At 37.8% G+C, this 18,425-nt stretch overlaps 1 protein-coding gene across 10 annotated transcripts in view; it reads right to left on the bottom strand.

Moving 5' to 3' along the window:
• Positions 1 to 18,425, bottom strand: part of inpp4b (inositol polyphosphate-4-phosphatase type II B) — a 173,914-nt gene that overhangs the window by 16,065 nt on the left and 139,424 nt on the right. For all 10 annotated transcript variants that reach the window (XM_079895337.1, XM_079895338.1, XM_079895334.1 and 7 more), the window contains 5 exons: positions 15,561 to 15,751; positions 12,316 to 12,439; positions 6,036 to 6,162; positions 2,844 to 2,984; positions 2,639 to 2,736 (listed from right to left, as the gene is read on the bottom strand). In XM_079895337.1, coding sequence (XP_079751463.1) covers positions 2,639 to 2,736; positions 2,844 to 2,984; positions 6,036 to 6,162; positions 12,316 to 12,439; positions 15,561 to 15,751 — 681 coding nt within the window. The remainder of the gene's footprint in view (positions 1 to 2,638; positions 2,737 to 2,843; positions 2,985 to 6,035; positions 6,163 to 12,315; positions 12,440 to 15,560; positions 15,752 to 18,425) is intronic.

Below are 18,425 nucleotides of genomic sequence, written 5' to 3' on the forward strand. Positions count from 1 at the left end.
AAACGTAAGAAGTCCAAGGTTTTGTCGGAGGAGAGTTGGAAGAGGAAAAGGGAGAGTGATAAACTAAAAGGCTGGACGAGGATCAATATTGGTCGAGCGTTTGCTCGCTGGCGTGAGCTAAAGGAGGAGGAGGGCTGCCCTACCGATGCTGACATGACCGTCATGCTGTTGGACTAGTAAGTAAATTGCTTGCATACTATCTTTAGTTTTTCTAATCTGTTGTCTGCCTGGCTACGTTACGGAAACTATCTGGTCTATCAGGATGCGGTAGGCTAAATTATTTACGACAGCGGTAATGGACAATTCCGCTTCCAACCTGTAGGGCGACCGCAGAGGAAAAGTTCTATGTTGTTGCTTTAAAAAAGAAAGTAAACAGTCACAATTCAGTTGAGTCACTTCGGACACGCTTGGTCTATCTAGTTCTTGGAAACACGTCGTTCTTAAAGCTACAGTGTATTGTATTTTACAGTGCTTTCATTTTAATGCATTGTTTTTTTTTTAAGGGCTTGCATGTTGAAATTCAACATGGTGGTATATTTATGATGTGTATATGTAAAAAAAACCAAAAAAACCTATTATTGTAACACTGCTTGTTCTAAGGCTATATAGTGGCTATTAAAAACTGCTTGCTTTAAAAGATGTTGCTATTGAAACATAGTTATTTTATTTTTAAGGTTATTTAGCCCAGTCGTTATTTTGGAACATGGCTTTGTTTTAGGCTTATACCTGGTGTCACATGCTGTGCTAAATTTTTCAGGCATCAGTAATATGCTGTCATTTCAGTAACATTGCTATCAGTACTGTATGGTGGTTGCTAGATCAATGTTATCGAATATGTGTTTGTTACTTTGGCTTGTGCATACTGTCCTGTGCTTTATTCTGTCTGATTATTGCAACATAATGTGTTAAAGTTACCACATGCTTGTGGCTAAAGCTATCTAGATATCGGTAAAATACTAGTGCAAAATACACAGTACATTCACCGCAGAGGTCTGGTATTCAACACTAACAACATTGTAGCTTGATGGAATCATGGGAGTCGTCATCTTCACCTCCACAGCCGATGGAAACCGTAGGACGGGAGCAGTAATCATGTTCATTAATGAGGAAGCACACTGTATTTCATTGCTTAGCACACTGCATCTGACTCAGAGCTAGAGGGTGTATGCTTCTCCGACCAGACTACACTAGTTTTAATACTAGTCCTATGGTTATACAAACATGCTAGTTGTATTAGTTTTATTGTCACTAGTCGGAGCTATTGCTGTAGGGTGCAGGCTTCCCCTGCCAAACTACACTAGTTTTAGCAATATTTCCGCGATTATACAACAGGCTTGTATTAGATTTTGCTGCCGCTAGGGGTGTACGCTTCCCCCAATAGATCCCATACAATTGTTAAATTGGCTACAGCAACACGCTTGTTGCCATGTGTCCTTGCTCGCTCCAGCTTGGTGTGATGCTTCCCCAATTAGATTGGATCTATAGTGCTCAACATATGATGCTAAAATCAGGATGTAACCATTCTATCAGCCTCAGTCATGGTGGGGGTAGTGTGTAAAAATTATAATAACAAAATGTGTGTACATATATAATTTTTTTATAATTTCTCTTTTCTACAGAAGTAAACTACAACCAAGTATAACAAGGTTATGACGTCATTGACAGGTGACAGTATGCACAGTACACGTCAACAAATAACTTGTCTAGTGATTGGAATTTATTCAAATCTACATATTTGTGAGTAAATGTATCCAAGCATCAGCATCACGCTTGTTACATTAAACCATCCAGCTAATTCTAATTCAGTGTGAACCAGAAGTTTCCACCAGGATTACTGTGTACTTCAGTACTTATTTCTAATGAAAAAGATAATTGAAAATTAAATCTCCATCTCTCATCTCTAGCTCACAGGCGTCACTCAAAGGAACTGAAACTGGACTGCAGATATACAACAAACAAGCAAGCAGCTGATTCATTTTGATATCTAATTTTCACTTCTTCATTTCAGGTGGATGTCATTCATTGCAATATGCATGTTTACTGCTGAACATTTCGGGTATTGACAACATGCTTGTTGCTATGGTTATGTGGGTATTGGCATCATACTCGTTTAGGCCATCTAGGTAAGGGCAACATACTTGTTGCTTAAGGCTTTCTGGTATTGTTGGTAACATGCTGTTGCTCAAGCTTTCAGGTATTGGCAACATGCTTGTTGCCTTGGCTCACTCAGGTAACTACAAAATCCAGATTGCGCTGTCAGTTGGTTTTGGGGGATATTGGCATATGGTTTTGTTTTGGGGGGTTATTGCTGCTCTCCCTGCTCTTATCCATGCTAGGCTGCATGGATGCGCAGAGAGTTCTCGCCCAGAACGGAACCATACCGCCAATCCAAACTGTATGCTAATTGTCAATCATATTTGACGGTAGTGGTCCTGACAGAAATGCATAATTTACTGTTATTATAATATTATAATGTAAGATGTGTAACAGGGACACTGTAATATAACTCATATAGCTCATTTCTCAACAGATAGTCTCTGATGTTCCTCATTTGCAAGTGGCTTTTGATTAAAGTGTCTGCTAAATGACTAAATGTAATATAAAACACAAAGCTCAGTTTCTTGAGTGTTGAACTTACATTCAGACGGCACTGTGTTCATTAAGGATTTATAGTAACCTTCAAGAATCTCGAAGTTCTTCTGGTTTATTCTCTCCTGTAAAGATATGTCACCAAACCTGAGAGGGAGAGACAAAGAAGAGCACCTCAATCATGCATCAGCTCAGACATGCTTGTGTGCTTGGCTGTGCACTCATGTTTCATGTTCATCAGTCAGTGCTTGTACCTCTCAGCGATGGTTTGTTGCTCATTTATGCCCACGTTGAAGAGCACGGGGAGCACGCGTAGCGGCTTGCCCTCGCGCAGCTCGTCCGGGAGCGTTTGGAAGGCATGATGTGGGAGAGGCACCTCGACAGTGTAACGGTCTCTGGGATTAAAAAAAAAAAAAAAAAAAAAAAAAAAAAAAAGACCGGCTCACATTTCCAAACTCTGTCATCACAAGCATGCAACTGCTCAACTTACAGGTTCACACAGCTTCTTTTACAGTCTTTTTTTCCACTTTTGAAAATCTTTTTGGTTCCACAAAGAACCTTTCAGTGAACAGTTCTTAAAATAACTTCTTTATTAGAGTAAAGAACATTTAAATAACCTTTTTTCCACATGCAGATTTTTATTAAGCTGAATGTAAAAGAATGAATGTAAATTTGCCATTTTATTCTAATATAATCATGTTTCTGACTGTGTGTATGTGTAGAGGTCTGTAACAAGAATGGAATGTGTTTGCATATTTTGTGGACTCGCGCTCTGCCATTACATAAATGATAAGATTTGCAACTCCTTCTGCCATTACAGAATATTTGTGGCGGGGTCCTCTAATATAAATCATTCCACTTTCTAAAAACAGACTCACAACCAAAAATGGGGCAGAGTTTGAAATGAATTTATTTATATTTGTTATTTATATCTTTTGCTGTAGTGTGTCAGTAGGAAATATCAGTTTACATTTCCAAACATTCTTTTTGCCATTAATTGTAATAATCCAGTGAGATTTGTGTATGCACAAGGAGTCTGACAACAGCCGGTATGAGCTGATCTCTCCATCATCGAGTCCGTCTGTGATTACATGAAGAAACAGAAGAAACTGAGACAGACTAAATCCAGAAGAACTGCGGGAACGTCTCCGAGACCTTCCTGCAAAGCTTCCTGAAAAACTATGCGCAAGTGTACCTGGACAAAAGCCGTTTTAAACGCAAAGGGTCGTTACACCAAATATTGATTTGAATTAGTTAATAGAAGTTAAATCATAAATAAATTCAATTTGTGATTTTATTTTTGAAAGCATTCTCACTTTACAGCATTTTAACACAAGTGCCAGTACTTTTCACAGTGCTGTAGCTTTGCAGGAAAGTTTCTTCAAGCATCTTGGAGATGTTCCCGCAGTTCTTCTGGATTTAGTTTGTCTCAGTTTCTTCATGTAATCACAGACGGACTCGATGATGGAGAGATCAGCTCATACCGGCTGCTGTCAGACTCCTTGTGCATACACAAATCTCACTGGATTATTACAATTAATGGCAAAAAGAATGTTTGGAAATGTAAACTGATATTTCCTACTGACACACTACAGCAAAAGATAGAAATAACTGACTTACAACCATTTTTGGGGACATTTTTGGGGTGGGGATATTAACATGCCTAAGACTTTTGCACAGTACTGTATATACTGACTTCACCCTGTCCTGCAATATACATTTGGTTTTACATACATTCACAGAAATCAGATGCATGGATGAAAACTGCTGCTGTTATCGGATTTTCAGATGATATTCTCAATTCATTCAGTTAATGGACGCTCTGAGGTAAAAGGTTCAGACTGCAGACTTAGCAACGATTGTATTTAATTGTACAGTACAATCATAACATAGTACATACATTATCTTAATTCCACAATGTCCTTAAACATAACGTGAATGGATTTTAATTAATCAACTATAATTAATCAACTAACATTTGTTTTTCTTGCAGGAATAACATTCATATGCTTTTAATGTTTCCAAACTCTTTGGGGAAAACTTGTGACTTTGAGTGTATGTGTCTATGGGTAAAAATAACATAGTTTTGGGAAGTGAAACTAGACAGTCTGTTAGAACAAATTAAGTCATTAATACCTTGTGATAAGTAATCACAAGATCAAAGTTTGCTTTACCTAGTAACAGAGGGGTTAGCATATGAAGAACCAATCAAATAGTGGGGAAATTATGTAATGCAGCCTGACATTTATGTCATACCTCTATACTATAAAAACTTTTGTATATGTATTTTTCGGTGGGATTCTCAATGGAATTTGTCTGAGATCCTCCGGCCTTGCTTCTTGGGAGAGATTCCCTGAGAACTGCTCGGGAAGATCTCCTGGCCGTGATTAAAGCATTTAAAGGACATTAGCAGGTCTGTTTGTCGATTTATTCCTGCGCAGGAAGCTAGTTTAGGGAAGCAAGTTAGCAGGAACTCGGCCAGTTGTCGACTGAAGACGCAAGAGCTAGAGTATAAAGGTATTGGGTGTCGATTTGTAGACGTCCCAGATTTAAGGAATTGTGTGTAGAGTGCAGACGCCAGAGATATAAGGTATTGGTGTCGAGTGCAGACGCCAGAGATATTAAGATCAGTTGGGTGTCGAGTGCAGACGCCCCAGATAGTTAGGTTTAGGGAAAAAATCCACCACAATAACAATATTGCTGGCCATAAACTGAGAAAGTGCGCGTCCGGTGTGCGATACCTCGTGTTGTCCTAGACGCGGTGCGGCGCTGCGCTTCTCGTCCGGTGTGCGACCCCCTTTATTATCAATGCTGAAATCAGTTAAACCACTTCATATTTTTGTGGAAACAGCTAAATAATTTTTTGCTGGATTCTTTGAGAAATTTCAAAAGAACAGCGTTTATTTGAAATAGAATTTTCAGAAATGTTAATTTGGTAACACTTTACAATAAGGTTCATTAGTTAACATTAATTAATGCATTAACTAACATGAACGAATCATGAGCAAAACATTTGTTACTGTATTTGTTAATCTTTGTTAACGTTAGTTAATAAAAAATACAGCTGTTCATTGTTTGTTCATGTTAGTTCACAGTGCATTAACATTAACAAAGATTAATAAATGCTGTATAAGTGCAGTTCATTATTAGTTCATGCAAACTACTGTAGTAAACTAATGTTAACTAATGAACCTTATTGTAAAGTGTTACTGTATATATTGTAAGATCATACATTTTAAATATTACACATGATAAATATTAACGTCAGGACTCGAGCTTGGGCTGTTGGAAGTGCAACTGCGCTGCCTGTAATGACACCGGCTCTGACTCATCGCAGTTTTAAAATTCCCTGATGTTTCCAAGTTTTCATGACTGTGGGAACCCTGCCTATGAATGCGCGCTGACAGACACATGCAAACCCGCTGTGAATGTGGGGTTTCTCTCACCGTCTACCGCTGATGGTGGGCTGCAGACTGACTGCTTCTTCAGACGCTGCCTCTGTGATCCTGAAGGTCACTCTGTGCAGGTCAGAGATCCCCACCTCCATGTCCTCCAGCATTCCTATTTCTTCACCTGCGTGACAAACATCTGTGTTAATATATATATATATATATATATATATATATATAGACCAGGGATTCCCAAAGTGTGGTACGCGCACCCCCAGGGGTACGCGAGCTACCACCAGGGGGTGCGCGAGAGGAAAATGTAATGGTGGTCTGTTTTTTTAAGTGGGATTTTTCCACACAATAAAAAAACATGAACAGTAAACATTTCCTTTGTAAATTCCTTTTCCTTTTATTTTAAATAAAAAAACTATAATTTATTAGTTTTTGATAAAACAAATACATATGAAATGCACAACGTCACGCACATACAAGCAAGCAAACTCTACACACAAGAGACGCGCGGAACTCTCCGCGTACATACCATAGGTACATACTCATATGAGACGCGCGCGCGCACACACACAAACTCGCGCACATACACATACTCAATGTGACCCGAGCACACACACAAACTCTCCGCGCACATACTCATATGAGACGCGAGCACACACACACAATACCATAAAGATGTGGAAAAGTCGATCAAAAGTGTGGCTACAGAAATTTCTCCAGGCTCGATGCCAACAGCGCGCGATGCAGTATGTGCGGTAAAATAATTGCTGCAAAGACCGGTACCACGACAAATTAAATATGATGAAGCCCTTGACAGTGCACGGAGTAAACATAAGAGAAAGTTGCTCCGTCTTCGACTGGTAAATGAAGAGATACCTTGTTGATCTGTCTGATAGTGTTTATATTGCAATAATGTACACTGCCGTTCAAAAAGGTGTTGGTTAGTCAGAATTTTTTTTCAGTAAGGATGCATTAAAGTGATCAAAAGTGACTTTACAACATGTCACATGTGTAATGTTACAAAATATTTCGTTTTTAAATAAAACTAAATTACGCGGCTGAAAATAACCGTGCTTTCTGTTACTGAGCCTGTGTCTGTCACTCGTCCTCTTAAAAGTGGAAGCTTGTGCGTAGCTTTGTTGCATTATATTGAAACTTTGTTGATGTTGTTATTGTCATGCGTGTTCTGGTTATTTGCGCATGATTAAACATGAGTCTTTATATGGCGATAAAACAAAGCTTTGTTGCGTTATTGGGGTGTGCCAACCCCGTTGGGACATAGTAGGGGGTGCGCAGGAAAAAAAGTTTGGGAACCGCTGATATAGACTATGTTTCCAAAAGTTTTGAGACGTCTGTCTTTACATGCACATAAACTTGGATGACATCCCATTCTTAATCCAAAGAGTTTCATAAGGAGTTGGCCCACGCTTTGCAGCTATAACAGCTTCAACTCTTCTGGGAAGGCTTTCCACAAAGTTTAGAAGTGTGTTTATGGGAATTTATGTCCATTCTTCTAGAAGAGCATTTGCGAGGTCAGGCACTGATGTTGGACGAGAAGGCTCACAGTCTCTGCTAATTCATCCCAAAGGGGTTCTATCGGGCTGAGGTCAGGACTCTGTGCAGGCCAGTCAAGTTCCTCCACACCAAACTCGCTCATCCATGTCTTTATGGACTTGGCTTTGTGCACTGGTCATGTTGGAATAGGAAGGGTTCAACCCCCAAACTATTCCCACAAAGTTGGGAGCATGAAATTGTCCAAAATGTCTTGGTATGCTGAAGCATTAAGAGTTCCTTTCACTGGAACTAATGGCTCGTTAAACCCTGATTTGGCCACCGCCAACAGTAGCATACTTGATAGGCGTGGTGTAGCCTATGCCGAAAATAAGCGATCGACGTCATTTTCGTGTGAAGAAGAAAGTGACATCGTAAACAACAATGGATGACATACAGCAGATCTTGTTCTTGCCTCTCGGCATGTGGCTCTGTCATAAGAAGCCAAGCGCCAACATTAGGCGTTTCTCAATACCAAGTATGGAAAGTTAGGACTTGCCAAGTCTGACTCAGGAGAATGACTCCCGAGGACGCAGTGTTCTGGTGCTCCTTCAGGGTCTTCTTTTTGATACAATATTATGTCACATGACATACCAAAATGCATTGATATGGTCATTGATGTCTGTTATCCAGGACTGACATTAGAGAAATCACATTTTGGAGACAAAAGTCTTTCTGTCATAAAAATTTAAATAAGCTTAGTATTACCACTGTAGGTATCGTTGAAAACATCAATACAATTATGCCCAAGTAGATTTTAAATACTTTTATTTATATTTTTTTTTTTACATTTTTGTCGTATTTTTGTATTCAGATTTTAAGCCGGGACAGTTACCCGGAATGACATTTTGGGACTTTTGAGCTTTAAAAGTTTTTAAAGCTCAAAAGTCCCAAAGTTTTGGGAAAGTTTAAGTTTCAGACTTTTTGTTCCTTAAAGATTAATTATTTATAATAAATTCTCACATGAGAAATTAAAGAGGGGGAAGTTGAGTCACTTAATGAGGTGCATTTAAAAATGTATACATTTTTAATATTATGCATATGCTTTGGACACCAGAATTGACACGCCATGTCATTGACCCACATATCAATACTTTTTAGTATTAAATTATAAGGAGGCCTACATTTCTAATCATTTCTCTTAATCCAATTTTTTCATTTTTGGATTTGCTGCCTACATGGATAGCTCAAGGATTTGGAACAGAGCCATTATTTGTTTTATTTTTGAATCCTTTTTACCTTTGAGGACGTGTCTTTAGGGAGGTTTTGTCAGGTTTCACTAACTTAAGGCGTATATTTGGTCCCTAAAATAAAGCCAAGTTAACATTTACATTACATTACATTTATGCATCTGGCAGGGGCCTTTGTCTGACTTCCTCGTGCTAGTAAAAATGTAGTGCATCCTGGGAACCCATGATCATAATATTCACTTATGCAATGCTTCACTAGTTAAGCTACACTCACTAAAAAAAAAAAATGGTTCATAAGGATGTTGTTCAAACTAAAACTAAAACTAAAGCCATAAAAAACAATAACATTGAAACAAAAAAAAAGTATTTCATTTCAGTTCGTTCCCAAGGAAATATTTTTCATTTCATTTCATTTAACTTGATGCACCAAAATAACGAATACTGAAAAAAAATAAAAATGACTAAACCTTTACCAATATAAAAAAATAAAAATAAAATATCTCAGTGACACTAAAATAACATTGCCTAACTTCAACATTCATTTACCAACCAACCCTATTTGACCAACTGATAGGAATGCTGAATCTGGAACATGTTGTACTTCATCTTAACCCATCTAATACTCTAAACATTTCTGCAAGAGTTACATGAGTAAACTTTTGAAAATAATCTCCCCACTGGCATTGCCTCAAAGGATCGGCTTTCCCTGTGTGCAGCAAACAGTTGCAGTGATTCATGAGTCATCACACACACTTCACATCAAATAATCACAACAGCCTTGAGGTCTTCAACACGGCAAGAGCGGTGAACTTAGTTCAAAATGTAATCTAAAGAGCGCGTGCAGCTGGAAGTGTTTACTTCAAAGTTTGGTTGTTGTTGGAAACAGCAATACGAATAACTACACTATGATTATACAAACTCTTATTGGCAATAAGCCAAGGTTGCATTATGGTCAGTAAAACCATGTACTTAATAGCCTCAAAATGGCTTATTGTTTCAATAAAACACTTCTAACAGCAATATGATAAAATAGGGATGCACTGATGTTATAATTCAAATTATGCTTAACAACCAACAAATAATTGATATTAAAGTTCTACTGCTATTTAGTTTACATAAATTACTAAACACTAACAACTAAAATAATGCTTCAGTTGAATTTCGGCATCATGACATTGTAATGTACAGTATGAAAAATTGAGATTTGGTAAAGATTATATTTAACAGTGTTAGTTATTAATTATTATATTTTTAACTCTTTCCCCGCCAGTGTTTTTCATCCGTTTCACAAAAATGTCATGGCCCCCAGAATATTTTGTTGTATGAATCTCTGAACATGCAATATATCAAAAGAAAGAACATATCAAAGAACATTTGATAAAGAACATTTATCAACAAAAAAAAATGTATTCGGTTACACTTTATTTTAAGGTGTCATCGTTACAGTGTAATTATATATTTAAGTACTGAGTAATATTAAGCAACTACATGTACTTACTATAGGGTTAGGGTAGGATTAGGATTTGGTTGAGGGTTAGTTGCATGTAATTATGCATAATTTATTGTTATTACTATGGTGAGTACATGTAACAAGGACACTGTAAAATAAAGTGTTACCTTTTATTCTAACTTCCTGCAGTCTTTTTTTATCAACACTTGAATATGGGTGTTGCATGTACTGTATGGTCTGTCTCCTATGTTTCATCGTGTTTTTGGTTTAGTCCTGTGACACAGTTTTCCCCTGTTTATCTAATTAAGTTCCTTTTGTTTGCTCTATGTATTTAGACCCTGTGTTCTCCCTCAGTCTTCGTCCGTTCTCGTTAATGTTAAATGTGGTTTTCTCCTGGTTCTTATTATCCTCCTTCTTCTTCGTGCTATTTCCACTACGTGGAACAATGGGTAAGTTTACGTTACGTAACAATGGGTAAGTTTCAAAAGAAAAGCAACATTTTGAGCAAAAATGTTTTTGTCAGACTACATCTGGATTGGATTCAGAATGATAATCAAAACACAGATGGAGTAGATCGAGTCCATCAACACTCCTAATGCTTCACAGTCCTGTAGCTCATCCTGGGTCGACATTTCATTCAGTAAAATTAGGCAGTTATGATTTATATGCAGTTTAATGTTGACGATCGTGTTATTTTACATATGCATATGATCACATATTATATCGATTGTTTCTTCTTCTTTGCCTGTGTTTTGATCAGGAGATTCAGTACTCATTCAGAAAATGCATAGAAAACACGGAAAGCCATAAAATGTCATCTTTGGCGCTTTCTCATAAAAGACGAGATAACTCGTCAATGGCGGGGGAAAGAGAAAAATGTAATAACTTTATGTGAGCATTAGATGTATTAAATGTCAAAAATGTAACAACAAGAGAAATGAGATTGCACAATTAAATATCAAATGACATTTTTAAAACATATACTGTATATATATATTTTTTTTTAAATAAAAAATCTAAAAATATTGTCCAGTATCGGATATGGTATCAATACCATTTCGCATCCCTATGACAAAATATGCCAAAATTGCAATAAATAGCATATATGTTTTATTAATAGTAATAAATCAGAAAATTATGTATTAGGGTTGCACTAAGTGACATGAATTAAATTGTTAATCGCAATCATATACAGTGCTATGCATAAGTTTAGACACCCATACTAAAGTTGACTAAAAAGAGGAATAAAAAATCATCTTTTGGAAATTGAACTTAATGCCTTAATTAAAAAAATTAGGAAAAATCCAACCTTTAAGGACACCAATTTTCTTTGTGAATGAATAATGTATCGTAAATAAATAAATGTTCTTCCTTAAAATACAGGGTGCATAAGTCTGGACACCCCTATGTTAAATTCCCATAGAGGCAGGCAGATTTTTATTTTTAAAGGCCAGTTACTTCATGGATCCAGGATACTATGCATCCTGATAAAGTTCCCTTGGCCTTTGGAATTAAAATAGCCCCACATCATCACAGAGCCTTCACCATACCTAGAGATTGGCATGGTTTTATTTCAGTTAGCCTAATAGCTGGTTTGATTTGCATTGAGAGATGATCTTATGGAAAGTCCTCCATGCCAATCTCTAGGTATGGTGAAGGCTATGTGATGATGTGGGGCTATTTTAATTCCAGAGGCCAAGGGAACTTTATCAGGATGCATAGTATCCTGGATCCATGAAGTAACTGGCCTTTAAAAATAAAAATCTGCCTGCCTCTATGGGAATTTAACATAGGGGTGTCCAGACTTATGCACCCTGTATTTTAAGGAAGAACATTTATTTATTTACGATACATTATTCATTCACAAAGAAAATTGGTGTCCTTAAAGGTTGGATTTTTCCTAATTTTTTAAATTAAGGCATTAAGTTCAATTTCCAAAAGATGATTTTTTATTCCTCTTTTTAGTCAACTTTAGCATGGGTGTCTAAACTTATGCATAGCACTGTATATGATAGTTAATCGTCAGCACAATATTCATGATCGTGACAGGCCTAGTTTGAATAGTTGATTTGCACTGAGTTGCTTTCAGCAGGTTATTTTGCGGAGATTGTATGATCTGATGCAGGACACTCACTGTAAGTGCTGAGCAGACTCTCAAACTGGGCCACCAGTCCGACCGCATGCAGCTGTCTGAGAAAGCCCTTATCCTCCAAACCCGCGTATAAACGCATGACAAATCCACACGCCAGTGCCGCCAGCTGTGAACACAACACACATATATCTTTACAAATGCCTTGTCAAAAAATTAGATGTGTGAACATGACATGGGGTGAGAAAACAATAATAAAAAAAACTGGTCTAGACAGTTTTGCATTAATGATAGAACAGAACATCTCCCTTCCCCACACACATTTGACTAAAAAGACCAGCCAATCATGTCAAGTCACATTTATTTACACAGCGCTTCACAGTAATAATAAAATGGCAGTTTTAATATTGAAAAGTTCAATTATGAAAAATTCAATTTCAGCTGTAAAGCAGCTCTAAATGTCATTATTCAGCTCAATTCAGTTTCAGCGTTGATTCATTTTAGTCCAATGACGGTGTCAATGTTGCAAAGTTCATTAGTTTGGAAGCGAGCTATAAAGCAACAATAAAGCAGTTCTACAGAAGATAATGTCCTTATTCAGTTCTGTGTTGATTCAGTAACAGTGCAAAGTTCATCAATTATGAAACTAATTCAATTCAGCTATAAGCAGCTCTACTGAAGACATTGCAACATGTGCAGCACAAGTCTGTCCTATAAGCTACGTAAAATCATAATGAGAACATCATTATAATTGTGTGCTTGGGACATGGATTTTAATGGTGAGACTTTTGTTTTTTGTAATCAGGCTCTCAAAAATTATATCAAAATTTGGATTACGATTTATCGGCCAATATATCGGTTATCGGCTTTCAAATATAAAGAAAATATCGGTTATCGGTATCGGCCAAAATGTTCATATCGGTGCATCCCAGGGCTCAAGACTAAAATGTGTTTAGGACGAACAGAAATATTCTCCAGGACGCCTACAGGACGAAAGACATTTTTGTATGTGTGTTCATTTATTACTAGCCTATTAGGGTAACTTACTTAGAAGATGCCAAAATTAACCGACCAAGCGCTGACTACAACGGAGCGCGTCTTCTCATGCTGTTACTACAGGTACTATCACTGGCCGGCTACTCACCCGGAGACTTGTTTCGCGGTACATCTATCACATGGCTTAATGACATCGCAAATATGTTGCGTTGATTAAACAACGGTGAGGACGAGGTCAAACAGATTGAGCACCAAGACGGCCCTGCATCTCCTCCATCGAACCCGAGTAGGCCTACAATCCCCGAGTTACAATTTAAAGGGTACATAACATGCACAGTTTCACCTAATCTCATGTTAAACTTGAGTACCTATAGAGTAGTAGTGCATCCTTAATATCTCAAAAAAGTGTTTAGTTTTATTAAATTTATAAAAGAAAAATACAGCTTTCCGATTCTCTCCGGAAAAAGCCGAGGTCCTGGAGGCGGAGCTATAGAGTCAAGCGGTAGTGCTTGATTTCCAGCAAAAGACAGAAATCTGATCCAGTTGTACTTACATGAATGGGGTCTTTTATCACTGGGACCACTCCACGTTTTAATAGCAAACGATTTGCAAATCCAGCGTCGACCTGAGCCTTGTTAATAAAACATTCGTCACTGAAACGACCAGAACACACAAACGCACTTCCTACACTCCGTTGCTGCCCCGGAAAAACAAACTGCATCCACTGTTCCTGTAACACTGGGTTCTTTGGAAAGCTGGACACGGTAAGCTTTCCCTCACACATTTCCAAAACACACTTTTTTGGAGACATTCTTGAACAAATCCTATGCAGCGCTGGCGATGATTTCCTGTTGAAGCGCGTTGATGTGCGCGGTCTCGTTCTCCTCTGGTCGACGTGCGCGCGGGCGCGCTTTTCCGAGAGAAATGCTCATATAAGGAGTTCCACTCTTATCTACGTCATTAGATCCACGATAAAAAAAAAACCAGCCGAAACTTGTACCAACCCGGAAGTAAGATTTTCAGCACAGAAATTCTCCGTTATTCGTCCAAAATATTTTTTTAAAACTTTGCCCATGTTTAACATGAGAATCCATCTCTTTAACACTGTAAACAACTCTGAATACATGAAACACCATGGTACCCCCCCTTTAAATTGATTATTTTATTTTTATTAGTCATTGGATTGAAAAAGTCTGCTAACTGCTTGCTACTAAGTTGACCTACTAACGTTAGCTAGCTAACGGGCGCTACCCCGGCTATGTGTGTGTATATTAGCTAAAGCATACATTTAGATTTCAATATATTTGTGGTCTTTTTTTCTTAGTCAGTCTAATTTAGGTCGACCAGACTTTCACGTTTTCTGGGGACAGTCCCTGTTATTGGTGCAGTGTTAATTTCATAAAAAACGACATTTTTTCGCAGACGAAAACGAGACGATAACTAAATAAAAACTAGTTTTGAATGACAAAAACTATGACAAAAATCTATTGACATTTTCGTCAACGAATAAAAACTAGACAAAAATGTTGATAGTGATGATTTGGGAAGCGATCCAGTCAGAACTGATGTCTAATTAGGCACACGGGTTGACATGCGCTGCATGTCTCATAAAATGTAAAAAAATGTAAATGTGTGGGAGAATGAGTAGAGCAGACATATAGATCTGAATAAGAGTGACGACGCAAAAAAAGAGCTCTATTCGGTACGGTTTTCTGTGCGCACACACCCGACCCGAAGCGTGCAGCCGTGCACATAGACACCTATACAGCGCGCGAGGACTGAATTGAGCTCTCTTTCGTGTCTGAATGGACAAATACACACAACATTATGTCGAATTCGAAATGTCCGTTTTGGAGAGTATTCACGTAAACTATGTTGGTTATGTCTTAAACAGTTTTGAGTGTATCGGATGTGCATCAGTGCAATTGGATCCGCATGTCATTGGACATGATCCGATGTCTTAAGTGACAGTGGGTAATAAACCTAATGCGGTCTGTGTCCTTAATATTGATCAAGCAACAAAAGAAAGTTGTTCTTATAGTTGTTTAACTAGTTTTAAGTTGTTTTTATAAAAACAAAAAACACATTTATTATGTGACTAACAACTATAGATGATAATAACAAAGTACAGAAACAACATGTTTATTTTAAGACAGTTGACATTCACTTTAGGACGGTTCAAATAGTTTTTCAGGACGGTTCCAGGACGGAGGTGAAAAAAGTTAGTCTGGAGCCCTGGTGCATCCCTAAGCGTATCTGTTATGATATGAGTGTTTGTCATCTGAGTCACTCACTGCTTGGCTGAAGACAGTGTCCCGTCTCTGCTGTAGCTGGAGACCCTGCGCTGAACTGCCCGCCGCCTCCTGGAGCAGGACGAAGATCACCGAGCGTCTGGCTCGCTCCGCCACCGCTGACACACACTCCTTCAGCGACTGGACCACAACACCGAGCTGATCCCGGCCATCCACAGCTGTCAGGGGACGATCTGAGGAAAAACAGGACATTGTGACCCAGTTTCCCAAATTGTAACCTGCCATACCAAAAGACAATTTACACTGGTTGTGAGTCAGAAGACATATGTTAAGCATTAGTAAAGTGATGCAGGGATGACATACTTTTGTAGGCCAAAACCCAGGAAAAAGAGAACATTTGAGCACCAGCTCCATTATCCTGAAATAAACGGGTTTTTGGTTTAATGCCTGGAATGAGGTCATGAATGTCCACGTTTTATTCTATGACAGAAAATTCATCAGTAATACCCTCTTGTGATTGTTTTTAAAAGCATTTAATTGTCTTGTAAAAGGCAGTTGATTGTGAGTGTCTAAATAGGACTACAGAGGTTGTTGGGGACATTAAACTTCATCAGGTCGAACAGGTAAGCTCATCTACTGTATAGTCCGCTTTGACAGCCTTATTGTGTATATAATCGCACTCTTGTAAAGTATCCGGACTCAGAATGTTTTTAAAGACTGAGAGAGAGTTGTCAGAAGCTTAGTGACGGTGACGTTGAAGTCATGTGACCGTGGTGTAGTTCCTTTACCTCTACGTTTAGCTTTTGACTTCTAGCGATTGTAGTAGTGAAGATTATCATGATGAACAAAACAACTTTTGCTGGTCACAGAGCTTATTTTCTACAATAATACAAAAGCCAATGGAAAAATCCGATTGGGTTATTGTCGAGGGAATCACTGAGGCGCTCTATTGGATAGAGGAACAGCAAGTTTTTACATGTTGGTGAAAGGTGGCTAAGACAAACATTGTTTTTTCGTTTTTTTTTTTTTTTTTTTTGAAATAATATGCACTGATAAATCGTCCACAATAAGACTAGGGATGTGCAGGGTCCATTTTGTTGTTGAATCAGAGTAAAATCATGCAAAACTGACCAAAGATCAGACCAAAAACATGGGAAATTGTTTTGCTTTCTTCAGCACACACACACAAACAAAAATTGAAGTTGACGAGCCAAGTTTATAGTCACTGCAAGTAAACCTGAATTTCATGCAGTAATACTTTCTTTAATCTTTGTGCAGTTTTATTTTTGTTTTTTGAGGATGATGGCATGTCACTCAACCTGTCCATGCTGACGTCTGTCTAATTCGCCTCTGACAGATAACGCACACAAAAACATGGGAAGCGTTTTCATTTCCTTTTGATAAAAGTTGATAAGCCTGTTTATTTATGCATGGCTTGCATTTCATTATTTGCATTTAGCATTGTGTTTTTCTTTGCTGGTTTTATATTTGGTAACAGATTCAATGGAATAATGAAGTTAAAGTTCTAAAAGGTTTATGATCTACAATTAATACAGTTTTATAATCTACAATTAAAATAAAATAAAGGGAGAGTTAGTTTATCAGTTCTTTATAAAGGAATGAAAAACTATGAACTAGCCCACTCGCTTTTAAGATTACAATCCAATTAAAAAGCACATCGAATAAAGCGGATCAGAGCATTAGACTAAGCTGTGTTTAATGCTGGCACCATTCACGAGTCTGTTTGTTATCTAAATTACACACGGAGAAAACTACATCTCTTATGAAAGTACCGAGAGCCATGAGACAGAATTAGATCAAAGGCTAGCAGATATGATCTCTGGATGAGCCACAGAGACCCAAGTCTTGGCTTCCTGGTCTTGAATATACAAACATCCCAGGCCGCACACATTTACCAACAGCTGTTGTCCAGATTTTGCTAATTTTGCTCCACCAACAAAATATCTCTAAACACAGCCGTTTGTGCTGTTTCTGCTTTTGAACGATTCTCTCGAAATAATTATTCAATTTTGTTCCTAAATGAATTACTTTTTGAACAAATTGGTTGAATTTGTGATTCAGTGACTCACACATAAAGACAATCACATGCTTAATTCCTGACTGAATCAACATTTTTGAATGAATCAGTTGAATTAATAATGATTAGATAATGATTAATAATGATCATTTTTCTTGACTAATTCGGCGTTTGAATGATTCAGTGACTCATTCATAAAGACAGTCACCTAATTCACTGCTGAATGAATTAAAGGGAAAATTCTTCCACAAATGAAAATGTTGTCATAACTTACTCACCCTCATGTCATCCCAAACCTGTATGAGCTTCTTTCTTCTGTTGAACACAAAAGAAGATATTTTCTTGACAGCACCCATTGGTCCATCAACTGTTTGATTACCAACATTCTTTAAAATATCTTCTTTTGTGTTCAACAGAAGAAAGAAACTCATACAGGTTTAGAATAACATGAGGGTGAGTAAATGATGACCATTTTCATGAACTATCCATTTCATGTTTGTGAATGAATCGGGACAACAATTGTGTGGCGAGGGGGGCGTAGTCTAGCGATGTCTGCAATAGGAGAGAGGTAGGGAACGAGCGGTGTGTAAGTAGGTCAAGTGCAAATGACAAACACTGTGTCTTGTTGCACTTTTTTGACTTGATGTTTTCAAGGAGAAAACAGTTAGCTGTCTCTGTAGAGTGGTTTGTGCGACATCCAAATTGCATTGGGTGTAAAGGGGTGTGGCCCAAGTTTAGATGGTTTTTCAGCTGTTCTGCTACCCATTTTTCTGTCACTTTGGATATCACTGATAGAATACTAATGGGTCTATAATTTGACACCATTGTTTTATCACCAGACGTGTAGATCGGAGATACCACTGCTGTTT

The sequence above is a fragment of the Squalius cephalus genome (genome assembly GCF_949319135.1).
Source record: "Squalius cephalus genome assembly, chromosome: 2".
Lineage (NCBI taxonomy): Eukaryota > Metazoa > Chordata > Actinopteri > Cypriniformes > Leuciscidae > Squalius > Squalius cephalus.